Source organism: Canis aureus, chromosome 5, assembly GCF_053574225.1.
Source record: "Canis aureus isolate CA01 chromosome 5, VMU_Caureus_v.1.0, whole genome shotgun sequence".
In the NCBI taxonomy this organism is placed as follows: Eukaryota; Metazoa; Chordata; class Mammalia; order Carnivora; family Canidae; genus Canis; species Canis aureus.
The window spans coordinates 74199859-74213687 of NC_135615.1; the positions used below are offsets into that span (position 1 = coordinate 74199859).

Sequence of the window (13829 nt, forward strand, 5' to 3'; positions counted from 1 at the left end):
CAGACTAGAAAGAAAAACAATATGTTACAAATCTGTCCTGTACCAACACAACCCCGTAAACAGACTAAGGAGGGCTAAGAAACAGTCTGCAGACCAATAAAGTGGGGAAAAGAGAGAAGAGGTAGAGATCATTTAGGAAAACTTCTGTTTATTAGTTAGACAAAGGCCTTTCCTGCCTCTACTTGGGCAAGTACCTCCAACAGAGGTAGAGAGAGACCAGGAATCTTTTCACTGAACTGATGTTGATCTGAAAGTGGTTTAAGTTGCATCTTCAGTACTTTAAAGACATTTTACCAGCTCTATGTGGTAAAACTAGGTCTCCATGTGCTCTGCATTCTACTTAGTTAGACACCACCAAAAGAGAGAATGAAAAAGAGAAAAAATAAGAGAAAAATCAAGCTAGAAGGCAGAGGGATGATAAAGTTTAAAACACACACACAAGCACACACAAAGAACATATGACTCCCTACTAGAATTATTTGTCTGTACCTACAAATGTCAAATCACAGATCAAACTGTCAGCACACTGCCTCCTAGAAGCCTTGGCCTTCATCGCAGCTGGGTCACGGTGATCACACCGTCACTCCTAGGCTAGGCTAGGAGGGAAAAGAGGCCTGGTACAAGGAAACTTGTAATGAGATCGATACAGAAACCACACCAGGCTTTCAGAAAGCACAATTGTACTAGAACACTGGTTCTCCACGAGGTTTTGCATTGTTACTGTTTATTACCTGACCATTTCTCAACTTCCATTTCTATGCCAAGCACAATCATTATTTATTAAGTTATACAACTGGGGACAGGTCTTGGCTCAAACGTTCACTCATCAGAGAGACCTCATCCACTTCAAAGATGGGCAGCTTGTATGGAGTTAATGTACAGGGTTTATTTGTTAGAACTTCACAACAAGGGACACAAAGAAAGGAATCACAGCAAAACTCTGGCTAGCCACTGGGGACTAAGGGGTGAGAGAGGGAGGGAGGTCATTAAGGATGACCTACCGAGAGACCACCAGATCACCACAGGCCCTGGTCTCAGATCAGCTGGCCATCACGAGCAGAAGGGACATCATAACATTTAACCAAAGCTCCCAAACTGGCCTATGAGCAGCATTTTCAAGAATCACTTTCTTAGGCAATTTACTTGGCTGGTCATACCTAGTGACCACACAGTCACCATCCTACAATGAACTTTTCCACCTTCATCAAACAACCAGTACCACAGATTCAGATTATCTTCATGCTACATGTCACCAAAGAGCTAAGAGAAATGCAAGGCAAGGAGTCCCCAAGCCCTATAAAGAAACAGATCTGTTCGGTCACTGGAGTTTATCATTATTGCATAGAAGATCCATCTCAAAAGTATTTCCTTTCTTCTCCCACAACCCCAAACACTTTTAACCTTTTCTCTATCCAGTAACTCTCTCACATCATGAGTGGAGCAGATACATCTGAAATATCAGCCTATGATGTAAACTGGAAAAAGCCCCTCAGGTAATTCAGATATACTCTGTAGCCCAGTTGAGCATAAATGCACCAATGTGGTAGCTCTAACTTGGGTATGCATCACAATGGCCTGGAGGACCTGTTAAAACACCCTGCTAGAGTTCTGGATTCAGTAGGTTTGGATGAATATTTGCATTTTTCTTTCTTTCTTTCTCTTAGCTACCTCCACACCCAGCATGGAGCCCAATGTGGGGCTTGAATTCATGACCCTGAGGATCAAGATGTGAACTAAAATCACGAGTCGGAAGCTTAACTGACAGAGCCACCCAGGCGCCCCTTTACTCTTCTAAACTGGGCCCAGGTAATGCTGATGCTGATGTTAGGAACCCCATAGAGAACCACTGCACTAATCTATTTCTCAAACTAGAACAAGTACTTAATAAAAAAAATTTTTTAAGCATTAATATAACTTATATTTAGCTAAGAACTATAGGATAGGTTTTAATTCAGTGAAGACCAACTGTCTTTAACCCATCAGTACTATCCCACTCTCAAGCAGGGGCCTCTCTACCAACTAGGAGTCATGTTCAAGTTTTATTTGATAATAGTACTTTCATATATCTTTTTAATACTTATTAAAGCCTGGTATTTTTTTCCTCATTATATAGTTGAGGATACAGATTCAAAGAAGTTAAGTGACTTACCTAAAGTCACACAGCCTAAGGGAACTTTAAACTTTGGTTATAGAGCTGTTTCTGCCATGGAACTTTGTGTGAGGTACTTAATCTTTATGTGTTCACTTTCCCCTAATGGAAATTAAGACAATAATCCTTGCCTCTCCTGCAAGTGCTCCAAGTCATAGAAAGTAAAATCACTCTGCAAATACTCCCATAATGCAAGTTACTCTCACTTTGATCTAAGTGAAGGACTCTATGAGCCTCAATCCCACCCCTACCCTCACTCTACTCAAAGATCCCTCTCGAAAAGAAAGTGGCTTGAGGATCAAATGTTGCCAATTCTTACCATTGAGATGACATGGCCATTTATCAGAAACTTAAATAAAATTCTAGATGGACAGAAATTTAGGCATAATGTACAACTGTAACTAAAGGCTTTTAGGGCAGCCCCAGTGGTGCAGCGGTTTAGCACCGCCTGCAGCCAGGGTGTGATCCTGGAGACCCGGGATGGAGTCCCACATCAGGCTTCCTGCATGGAGCCTGCTTCTCCCTCTGCCTGTGTCTCTGCCTCTCTCTCTCTCTGAATAAATAAATCTTAAAAAAATAAATAAATAAAGTATCCGATACTGAAAAAATCAATTAAAAAAAATAAAGGCTTTTAATCTTTCACCCCATTTAAGAGTTCCAGGCTATTACAAAAATAATGTCCCAGTAAGTCTTAGTGCTTAAATAATTTATTTTGAGGAAACAAATTTAGTATTTTATGTTACAGCTCTAGAGAATCAGACAAACCTTTATTCATATCAGAACTCTACCTTTTACTAGCTTTTTGCCCTTGGGCAAATTTCTCATTTTTACTCTATTTCCTCATCTGTAAAGTGGGAGGAGTAACAATACAACCCACCTGTTGTGGTTTTGAAGATTAAATAAGTAAATTCATGGAGAGACCCAGCAAAAACTTGGCTCACTGTTAGGTGCTCAAATGCATGGTCGCTGTCATTAATACTCACCTACATCATGCCATCATTTGAAAACTGGGATCACAGTGAGATTCTCAGCCTATTCCCAGACCAGGACAAAATTATATATCAACTGCCTATAGAACTGTTCCCCAAATCCTTTATAATAGAGTTATCTCTTGCAGCCAGATTCCTAAACAGGTAAAAAGTTAGAGGCCTATTAGTGGTGGACTAACCCAAGAGCTCTACCACCTTAAGCAATCTGTATGCATCAGACAAGACACAGTAACAAACAGCAACTAATTCTCACATTTCTGCTCAGGTGATTTGTTCACTAAGGACAAGTGAAAGCCATAATAAGGTCTACCCAGAGAGAGGGGGAAATCACTGTTCAAGAAGAGCCCAAAGACATTTTTGTTTCCTCTAAAAGGAAGTGCCCAGCACTATGGAGCCTTTAATCATCTACCACGTGGCTGAACTCACATTCTGCTTAAAGTCAAAGTATACCAGGCGTAAGTCAGTTGAGAGTAAACAGCTGGACCCAGATGCACTCATGCCCAGCAAGCAAGTTGTGACCTCAAGGAAAACAGGAGGCAAAATAAAAACCACCAAGCACACAGCAAAATGGGTTTTTAAATGACTGATATCACACCAACCCCTAAGCTCCCCTGCTGCCGTCATGCTGGTGCTAGATCTTGAGCAGGGAGTTCCTTTTAACAGAGATGTCTATAAACAAGCAAGCTGAAAGCTAACAAGTTTAAGAGGGAAAAAGCATACAAAAATCTTGGCTGCCGGTGATGAGCCACAGAAAATCATGAATGTGCCCGTGCCAAGGGAGGAGGAAGTCTAATATCTAACATCGCAGACTTGGGAACCCAGAAGCAATGAAGCCATAAGGAAGCCCAAATGCAAAAGAGGAAAAAAAAGCACATGGCACATTTCCTCTTCATATGTGTGGCAATTTAAGCAGCACTCGGCCTGCGGAGCACATAGCCCCGGTACCCAAAGCCCCTTAGTATTTCATATCAACATTAGCTTCCTGGAGGGCGACAAAAATCTGTCCTGGATTACTGGGTGATTTCTAATATGTACCATAACCAACACTAAGTCAACATTTTAGGGATCAAATTTCCTACTCTGCAGCATGTTGGAATGCATTCTTGGCATTAGACTTCTCATTGCACTACACCCTTAGAAAATCCAGAAGCCACTGGGAAATAAAGACTCAACCTGTCCCAAGACCATCTTCTAGTATGTATAAATGACTAACAAAAACAAATGAAAGTTCATTCAGATGTCCTTTTACATTCAAAAAACTAATTCCATCCCACTTGAATGGGAGGAGGAACAATTTCAGAGAAGGATACTCAAGGTATGTTAGGTCAACATTCACCCTAACTTGGATTCCTCTAAAACCTAGATGAGACTAAGGAGTTCATCTCAAGCCCCTACTCCCCTGCTATCCACGGCAGATGAACCACTGTGTCCCAATTTCGAGTTACTAGAAACTCGCTTTACAAAATGCCAGAATGGCAAGGCAAAAGAAATTGGAAGAGAGATTTCTAAACTAGAATCTGTATTCCAGACTCCATACTTGCATACTGGAACAGTGTAACCTGGCCTTCTCTTCCAGGTAAAAGCACTGTAGCAGCCTGGCACTGGTCTCTCCATACATCTTCAGCTGTTAAGCATGCACCTACAGCCCTTGAAAAGTGCCAAATCATGTGTGGTCCAGTTGCACATGAACCAGCAGGTAAAGAGAAACCAAAATCACTGCATTTCAGAGGCTCCCGTAAGGAATAAGCATGTGTTTGCAGCATTTATGAGCTTCTTGGCCACAGCCAATCTAATCAAAAACAATATTAAAGGCTACTTCTGTGAACAGATGGGCAAACTGCATATGTGCAGGCTTACCCACCCATCAACCCTCAATATAAGGTCTGATCCAAGCAACTCAGCTTCAGCACAGCTCCCAATTCTTTAGAAATAGCAGCAGCCTAAGTGTCTGGACAGGTACTTCATAGCTCTTGTTTTATTTAAGAAAAATCAATTAACTCTGCCAAAAAAAGAAAAAAAAACCCAAGCTCTCCAACTAAAGTTGAATCGTCGTCACTGCAGAGTTGTCCAGGACACACTACTCTGAAGGTGACAAGACCTTCCAAACCCAAAATTACTACAAAAGAGCCCCTGAAACTGGCCAAGAACTTGGCAGGTTGTACTAAAGGCCCCACATAACCACAAGAACCACTAAGACCCTGGAGCCACTCTCTTTCACGGAATTTTATAGTTACAGTCCAAATTCTCAAAGTCACTAGAATGAAGCAACTACGGGTCTGGAGATGGTTGTGTAACGTGGTTCCTATAAAAGCCCATGGAACTCAGGGTAGCATTATGAAAAAGCAAATTAATATTTTAACTTTCCCCCTCTTGAACATTAAACTTCATGAAACACTGCCTCTGAAAAGCTGTCCCGGGTTAACCTTGCCCAACTTTGCTCCTTTATTCTTGAATTCCTTCAGCCCATACACTTCGTTTGGTCTATACCAATTTATAAACCCTGCTTTGCAAGTTTTCCAGATGTGTGCATATAAGCATGTTTCGCCAAGAAAATGAAATTCCTCTGAAGCAGTTTCTAAGTCCCTTCCTAGTATCTAACTGGTGTGTTCACACAGGGCTATTTCCTACTCCCATTTGAATCTCCAAATCCCCTTGAGCTAGAAATCATACTCTCAGTGACAAGCCTCATATTCTAATACTCTTTTAACACCACAACACTGAGAAAGGCCTGGGCAACCAATGTCCATGTCAACCTAAGTTTTTGTATTTTGTTTTAAAACAAGCTGATAGCCTTTGGTAAGTTAGAGGAACCTAAAAATTATGGTCAGGGCCATAATAACATTCATATTCCCTACTACTATGCTAAGTCAAACAGGCATTTCCAGGACTCTGGTCTATAAAAACACTTCTTGTGAAGAAAATTCGTGTCAGAGTCAATGGATTTTGTTTAAAAAGAGACTTTGAGAAGATAAATATGGTTATCTCACAAGGCTACCAAAGCAGAGTACTACAGGCACACAGCTAAAATACTTCTAAAATATTTCTTCCTCCATAAAAAGAATGTTTCACTGAAGGAACCCAGAAATGTTTTTAATCCTAAAATGGCAATTTCAAAAACAAAGATTGAATCTACCCATATAACCCTTCAGGCAGGATCTAGTGAGTCCCCAAACATTTGGACTTTGTACTAAAAACCCAGGAACCTGGGAGCATTAATTTTAATATATGTATGTATGATGCACAGAAGGAGTCCAGTAAAAACTATACAATAAACCCAACCTGTAAAGTGGGCTTATAATTCTGAGAGCCACAGCAAAACAGAAGCCGAGGACGACCCAGAAGCTGCAGTATCTTTTTTTCCCCTCCTTTCTGGTATTCCAAAAACGCAAACCCAACCCTAAAAACATCTCACCAAACTACAAAACCTTTCCGAAAGAACGAGGCTCATAAGTCAAACTCAAAGTCTCATAAACCAAGTTTTTGGAGCACACTTACCTCAATACTGAAACTTAGAATCTTCTTTCCAAACTTCTGTTTATTTTTACTCTGAAACTGCAATCCATTTTGAACAGGGGCTCCATTGCCCTGAACTTAGCCTAGAGCCAGGACCATGGAGGCTTCTCTTCGAGGGCAGCATCTTTTCACTTCCAATCTCTTTTAGATCATCTCTCCGTGTCTCCATAACCCCAGTACTACCTCTTCCCTACCCACATTTCTTTTTCTCCAATGTTATTTTATTCCACCACATGAGAACAGACTAGCATTATCTTTGCTTGAAAACTGTTTATTAATTTGCCTGTCAAACATTCTATAGAGCCGTTTACATCTTACTACAGAAACCTCCTGGGTACATATTGACAGCTCAGCAAGTATTTACACAAAGCTCTGAAACATTTGGTTCCTTCAGAAAGGAAGAAGCTGCTGTGTCAAGCAGAGAATTATCAAACACCTTTTCCTCTACCTTTTCCCCTCTTTTATAAAGGAAAGCTCCCTTCAAGCATACTTCTAACATGCCTAAATTATACTTCTAAACTAACTAAGCTAGGAGGAGAAAGAATGGAAATTCAGGTGTGCTGGAGAAGAGAACATCATTCCCAGGATCACCTGCAAATCACACCATGTAGTTTCAAAAAACCAAAGGTATGAGAAAAGGCAACAGGCCTATGAAATTGACCCTGTAAATGCTTGGCTTTTCCTGTTCCAGTCTCAGGAACTTTTGCTCCTCTCTCAGCAAAACTTACAGGGCAAGTTCAGGCACTCAGATTACAATCAACTGCCCAAACCAGACCTAGACCTGCCCAAACACCCAGAGAGTCTGGAAAACTTAAGGCTATCTCTCCCCCGCTTTCTATCCCACCAAATGCAAAGTGTTAATATTAAGAGAATCTACTCCCTACCCTACCATGAATCTACTCCCAAAATCCCCTCTTGGAGATTCTGAAGCAACTGTTTTTCAAGTCTTGCTTTAATGAAGTCTGCCCAATTTTTCAATTAATGTTTAGTGTTTTAACAACCAGCCAGGTGGAATGATTAATGACAAACATAAAGTTTCAAAGCAAAATAGTCTGGTAGCGCTTTTTCCGTAAAGGGCCACAGATCATTGTGGTACCCACTGTTCAGAGCTTGCTCCTGTAAATCCTTAGGAGAAAAACAGCCTTGAGTTCTTCAGGCCCACAGGAAGAAAGATAAGTCTCAAGACCCCTACCGGTACCTGTACAGGAAGAAGCTGCCCTCATAATTAAGTCAGGTATGAAAGCACAGCCCAATATGTAGCATCAGACAGAAAGAAGGCCATGCAGTCCACCAACTTCACTTTACTGATGAAGAGAAAATAAAACCGAGGTGAATGGCTTGCCCCAAATCACACAGCTCAATCTAGAGCTGCATGTGGAACCAAAGCCTCTTGCTCCTGAGTCTTGTGCTCTTAATCCCTCACCACTATGTCACACACAACTCAGTGTGCATCAATAATGATAATGACCAATCTAAACAAGGAGAAACCCAGAGATAAAAGCCATGAGAATCAGGACTCCATTTTAAAGACCAAGGTATCCTAGCTCACTGGCAGGAAAGAACAATTCAGTCCCAACGTATTTTGAATACCATATTTTAACCAGACATTTGCTTGGTTCAGTTGCTTCTAGAATTTTGGGATTTGAAGCCAACCAATACAACCTTGAAGGGGGGAGCAGGGCAGCGGCGGTGGGGGAGCTATTGGGAAAGGGCCCTGATCATTACTTTGTTAGCCTATTTCCACATTTTAAAAAAGAGTTTCACTAACCTTGCTGCCAAAGCCTACTTTAGACAGCACACCTACAGGAATCAATCCAACAGATGAATGTTTAATGCAATCCAAGACATCTTATTACAGCAGGTGCCACTTGTCATGGTTTACTCTGTGTCACATACAAAGGAAGGAACCTTAAAAAGTCCTTGCAGGGCCTAATACAAAGAAGCCAACCTTGGTTCTGATGCTTTCTCTTCACTTGCCACCATCCCAACCCCCATCATCCCTAGTTCTCTCATGGACAGTAGAGAAACATGAAGCCTCACAACTAAGTGCCGTCTCAGTGTGGTTTTCCTGGTCCCTCCTACTTGAGAGAGCTCCAAGAGTCCTGTATTTTAGCCAGCCCAGAATTTCTGCCAGTAGGCATTCCCATAATAAGCCCAAGATTCTTGTATTTGTTTCCCAGGAGTAAGAAATATCATTTTATATTTCTATACCAAGAACTAACAGCCAAACTTCTACAATCAAATCCATCTTGATCCTGGACTACATATTCTATTTCATTTTTTACTTTGATGAGCTGATACTACTCTCAAGGTATGAGAGCTAACAGCATCCCAAATAAAAAACTTTACATGAGGTTCAAGTGCATAGGTGACCAAAAAGTATTTCAGCAGTAGCAGGATTCAACACCTTGAGACACACTATTAGTTATGGAAAGCGATAAAGGAAAAGTTTGCCTGCTTGGATCCTCCCGCTCCTGTGAAAAAGACAGAGCCACAATACAAACACTTAGCTAATCTTTATTTCATAAAGGAAGAGTCAAATGAGAACATTACCACCTTAGCTGTGTCAATCAATTCTCTGCAAAACAGTCTTAATCCAAGACTGAGAATGGGACAGAGCAAGACCCTATTATTTAAGAATGCTTAAGAATAAGCCATCATCGTCTGACTAGAGATTTATCCCTAAGTAGCAAAGAGGAATTCATATCAAAATCTATCCACCTACATGCCGCATGGAGCCTACCACAAAACTGAAAAAGTTGCACGGTCTCTTCCCACAAGTGAACACTCACCAGCCCATTCTCTGGGTATCAGGGGAGTAAGCAAGTGAACTGAAATTGAACAGGAACTTATGTTGCATGAAGTGCTAAGAACAGTTAGTGTTAAAAGTGAATCCAAAAAATTCACCCAGAGGCAGCACAGACAAGCTTCCAGAGAGGGACTACATCTATTTTTCTACCATTTACTCAGCACAGAGCATAGTACTTAGCACATAAAAAGTGCTCAAATATTTGTTTAATGACTGAAAACCAGAAATCACTATATGGCAAAAGTTGGTTTTATCCCCCCCCCCAAAAACAAAGTGTATGCCTGAATACCCTCAAACCAACATAATTCAAACTAATTTTTGCTTTTAAATGAGTCTGGACCTACCCAAATTACTTCCTCTAAAAATTTAAGAAAGGTAAATGGCTCAGACCCTCTCCCCTCAAGGGGAAAAAGATGTAATAGGTCTCTTATCCAGAGACAAGAGGATACTCTCTTTTCTAAGACAAAACTTAATCCTCTAGCACCAGAAATTCAATTTAAAATTTCCGTTTCTTGCCCAAACACAGAACATTACAGACAATGTAGAGTCAAGGCACAGAGATCTAAATCTGCCATTTAATACAGCTATTTTCATAATTCCCAGCTCAATAGAAGAGGAAAGCAGTTCTAGGATGAGGAAGGAATACGGCTCATCAGTGAACAAAATCTAATAGCAGGAAGGTACAACTGGGTACTGCTAGGGTGGTGGTGGTGGGGGGGCACAAAGAGCTTTTTCTCTCTGAAAAGATACAGGACTCCACAGAATACCCAATATTCTTGACTAAAGCACTGAAGTAAGAACATGAAGGGATATTAAGAGCAAAATAAACTAGAATGCATAAAAATGTACCTAAACGTTGTCATTTCTAAGCAAGTATCAAGTATCATTATAGGTGATATTTTCATTATCTTGGAACACAGAAAACACAATGGAACATACCTTAAAATGCAAAGAAAAAATTAGTTGACCTCTATCTCAAAGCTCTAAAGTGACTGATGACAAAACAGAAAACTAGCCTTTTTGATATCCCAGGAACAAATGATAAATTTTACCAAACCAGGCCTTTAGGAGAAAGTCCCTCCCAAGATCATAAAAGATATCGGCTTCTCTTTAAATTGAGCTGCTTTCTCAAAGTTCAATTAACAAAAGAGTTAACAAGATTCAACATGTAAACAAAGAATGAGGCCAGTCTTCCTTAAAACAGAACACTTGAACGTAATATGAAATTCTCTCAGGAAGCTTCCAGTTCAAAAAAAAAAAAAAGAAAAAGAAAAAAAAAGTTTTCTTCTACCCCCTCCCATAAAGATCCCACATTTGTCACTCAATAAAAATCCCAGTAAAATAATCTCAATTCTGCAACGCGAACAGGGTCAAAATTACTCAAGACAAATGCATCTTCAGAGCCATCAAAGAAGTCATTTATACCACCAGGAAAGTCACAAAACCAAAACAAACAGCAAACCCATTGTAGAGAAAAACTCAGCTACTGTTCTGACAACACAGAATCTATTTCAGGCTGCATAAAACATAACAAGCAAAATAAATCCAAGGTACAAGCAAAATGCCACTGCCTCCTCTTTTGTTTCGGCACAATGTAACAAGGGCAGCCTGTCTGGGGCTCTGCTCCTGCTGATACAGTATTGCTGCTTAAACCTTCCTCCTCAAGGTCACAGCCAATTTCAGCTCTGGAATAAAAGGCAGATAGTGGCAGCGATGGTTTGGGTTATCACTGGCAGAAAAGCAGAGTGTAAAAGTTTATGAGCTCATCAGGATTGTTGTACCATTACATCAGAGGCAATTATAAATGGCCAAGAGCAGGAGATGGGGAGCCAATCAGATCACAGATAGGATGTCAACCTAAGACCAACTGTCTCCTGGCTTTGACAGAAGGATTTTACCTCCATAATTCAAATCCCAAACCAAAGCAATCTGCACTTACTACTCCAATCACTCAGCTGTTTACCAGCACTTCCAGGGAGAAGCCCAGGCCACTGGGCCGACGGAGACTAAGACAGGAGATGGCCCGGGCTGCCCTGGGTGAACCGCAGCCGGCCTTTAGCTGCCCCCAAGCAGGCCCCTGCCCTCCCCCGAGGTACCCCAGAGCCCGAGGGGCCCCTCCTTGAAAGCACAGATGGGGAACGGCCTAGAGGAAGGCAGGAGGGCGGGCAGAGAGGAGCGGCAGGTGAGCTAAGAATTGTTCACTCAACTCCCGAGCTCCTAGCTCTGCACACCCCAACCTGAGCCCCCAACACACCCCTCAACCCCGGGCCAGGCCCTTCCCCGCACATTCTGCCCCGCACCCCCTCGAAGACCCCAGGAGCGCAAAGGGACCAGGGGAGAGGGAGAAGGGGAGCAGACACCTCAGGGAAAGCCCCACACAAAGGCTGAAGGAGGGAAGGAGAGGAAGGCAGACAGGCAGCCATTTTAAGAGAAGAGCCAGACAATGGCAGCTCCCCAGCAGTGGGGGCCCCGGACTGGGGGTAGCCCAAGGCTGTGGCCTGCTCCCCGCAGCCGCCACCCACTCCCAGGACCCCGCTCGCCCCGGCCCCCTCCCCACTCAGCTGTGTACCTGCGGGGTCCGGGCGAGCGGCTGCGCCCCGCCGCCGCTGCTCCCGGGGCTCATGGGCGCGTGGTGGCTCCTTTGTTGGGCCCCTCCCGAGGCGGCTGCTGCCGCCGCCGCCGCCGCCGCCGCAGCCCCCCAGCACTGCGAGGCCATGTCCGCCGGGCCCTTGCCGGCGCCCCCGTCCTGGGGCCCGCCGCCGTAGTCGCCCCCGGGGTAGCCCTGGTAGCCCCGGGCCGAGCTGGGCGACGTGAGCAGTTGGTTGAGGGTGGGGGTGGCGGTGGGCTGGGGGGTTCCCCCGCCGGCCGCTGAGGGGCCGCCTCCCCCCATGGCCCCGAAGCGCTGCTGAGCGAAGGACGAAGACGACGAGGAGGCGGAGGCGCTGGAAGAGGGAGGCGGCTTGGAGCCGGCGGCCGCCGCCGCGCCGGAGCCCGGAGTGCCACCTCTCGGGGAGCTCAGCGCGTAGGCCTGGGGGGGCGGGGGGTAGGCGCTGCGGTTGGGGTAGTAGGAGTTGTACTGGTGGTTGGGGAAGCCGTGGTCGTGCGAGTTCTGCTGGGGCCCCGCGTAGGGCTCCAGGCCCCCGCCGCCGCCGCCGCTCTGCAGCGCTGCCAGGCCAGGGCTTTGTTGTCCGCCATGTTGTTGGTGGAAGACGGCGGCCGCCGCGGCGGCGACGGCAGACGGGCTCCGGCCGTAGGGTTGCCCGAAGCCGTAGGCTGGGGGCGGCAAGGCGGCCGCGGCTGAGTGAGGAGGCGCCCCCACCCCATCGCTGCTGCCGCCGCCGCCGCCGCCGGGCGGCTCCGTGAGGTTATTGTTCAGGGCGGGCCTAGGGCCCGCGTTCCCGTTCGAGTTCTTCAGGTCCGGCTCCGCGCCGGGCCCGCCGCCGGCGCCGGCTCCACCGCCGCCGCCACCCCCATTGCTCTCGGCCCCGTCCTGCAGCTCCTTTCCCAGTGGCTGCGGCGGCCCCACGGCGGGGCCCTCGCTCTCCTGCCCGGCGGCTGCCTTCATTTCCCCGCGCTCGGCCGCTGCCGCCGCCGCCGCCTCGCCCCCCGCCTCCTCCCGCTGCTGCTGCTCCGCTTTCTTCAGCTCCGAGGGCGGCGGCGGCGGGTTGCCCAGGCTGCTGGCGGCGGCGGGGGCGACCTGCGCGGCCATGATCCCCGCTGTCTCGTCCGCGGAGAGACCCGGCCCTGTCTTCGTCTTCTCCCCCCCTCCCACCCCGCCCCGGGGCCGAGTCCCCCGGGCTGCCCTCCCCACCCGCCCGGGCGGGCCTCGCGGGGCTCCGCTGCTGCGCGGCGCTCGCTCGCTCGCTCCTCTCCCCCCCGCCCCGCCGGCTCAGGCTCCGGGCTGGCGGCGGCGGAGGAGGAGGAGGCGGCGGCGGCCGAGGCGCCGGCGGCTCAGCTGCTCCCGGCTCTGTAGGCTCGGGACCCGGCTCTCCCGGCTCATTCCCCCCAAGCCCTTGCCTGGGAATGAGGGGGGCGGTGGAGGCTCCGCTCCCCAGGGCCTGGCCCCGCTGTGACTCTCCGCTTTCTGCTGCCGGAGAAAGGAGGAGGGAGGGAGGGAGGGAGGCGAGGGGGAGGGGGCGGGGAGGGAGGGAGGGAGGGAGCGGGGGGAGGGGGACCCGGGACGGGCGGGCTGGAGGGCGCGCGGCAGCAGCCCGGGCGCCGGGAGGCAGAGTCGGAGCGCGGGCCGGGCCGGGCGCCCTGCCTCCCCTCCCCGGCCGCGGCGCGGGCCGAGGCTGCTGCGCGGCAGCGGGCTGGCGGGCGGGCGGGCGGCCGGACTGAGCGGCTAGAGCGCCCCACTCTCCTCCGAGTC

The 13829-nt window shown here is 46.7% G+C and overlaps 1 protein-coding gene and 1 long non-coding RNA gene across 6 annotated transcripts in view; one reads left to right on the forward strand and one right to left on the reverse strand.

The window, feature by feature from the left end:
* ARID1A (AT-rich interaction domain 1A) overlaps positions 1-13221 on the reverse strand; it is a 69570-nt gene extending 56349 nt beyond the window's left edge. For 3 of the 5 annotated variants that reach the window (XM_077898970.1, XM_077898968.1, XM_077898969.1), the window contains exon 1: positions 12030-13220. In XM_077898970.1, the coding sequence (XP_077755096.1) occupies positions 12030-13169 (1140 nt within the window). In that variant the 5' untranslated portion in view covers positions 13170-13220. Of the gene's footprint in view, positions 1-12029 lie in introns of all 5 variants that reach the window. The other 2 variants (XM_077898972.1, XM_077898967.1) reach the window with 1 other exon arrangement.
* On the forward strand, positions 369-7022 carry LOC144314622 (uncharacterized). The gene is made up of 3 exons (XR_013380483.1): positions 369-1493; positions 1665-1806; positions 3404-7022. It is a non-coding gene; the product is annotated as an uncharacterized LOC144314622 (long non-coding RNA).
* Positions 13222-13829: the final 608 nt, after the last annotated feature.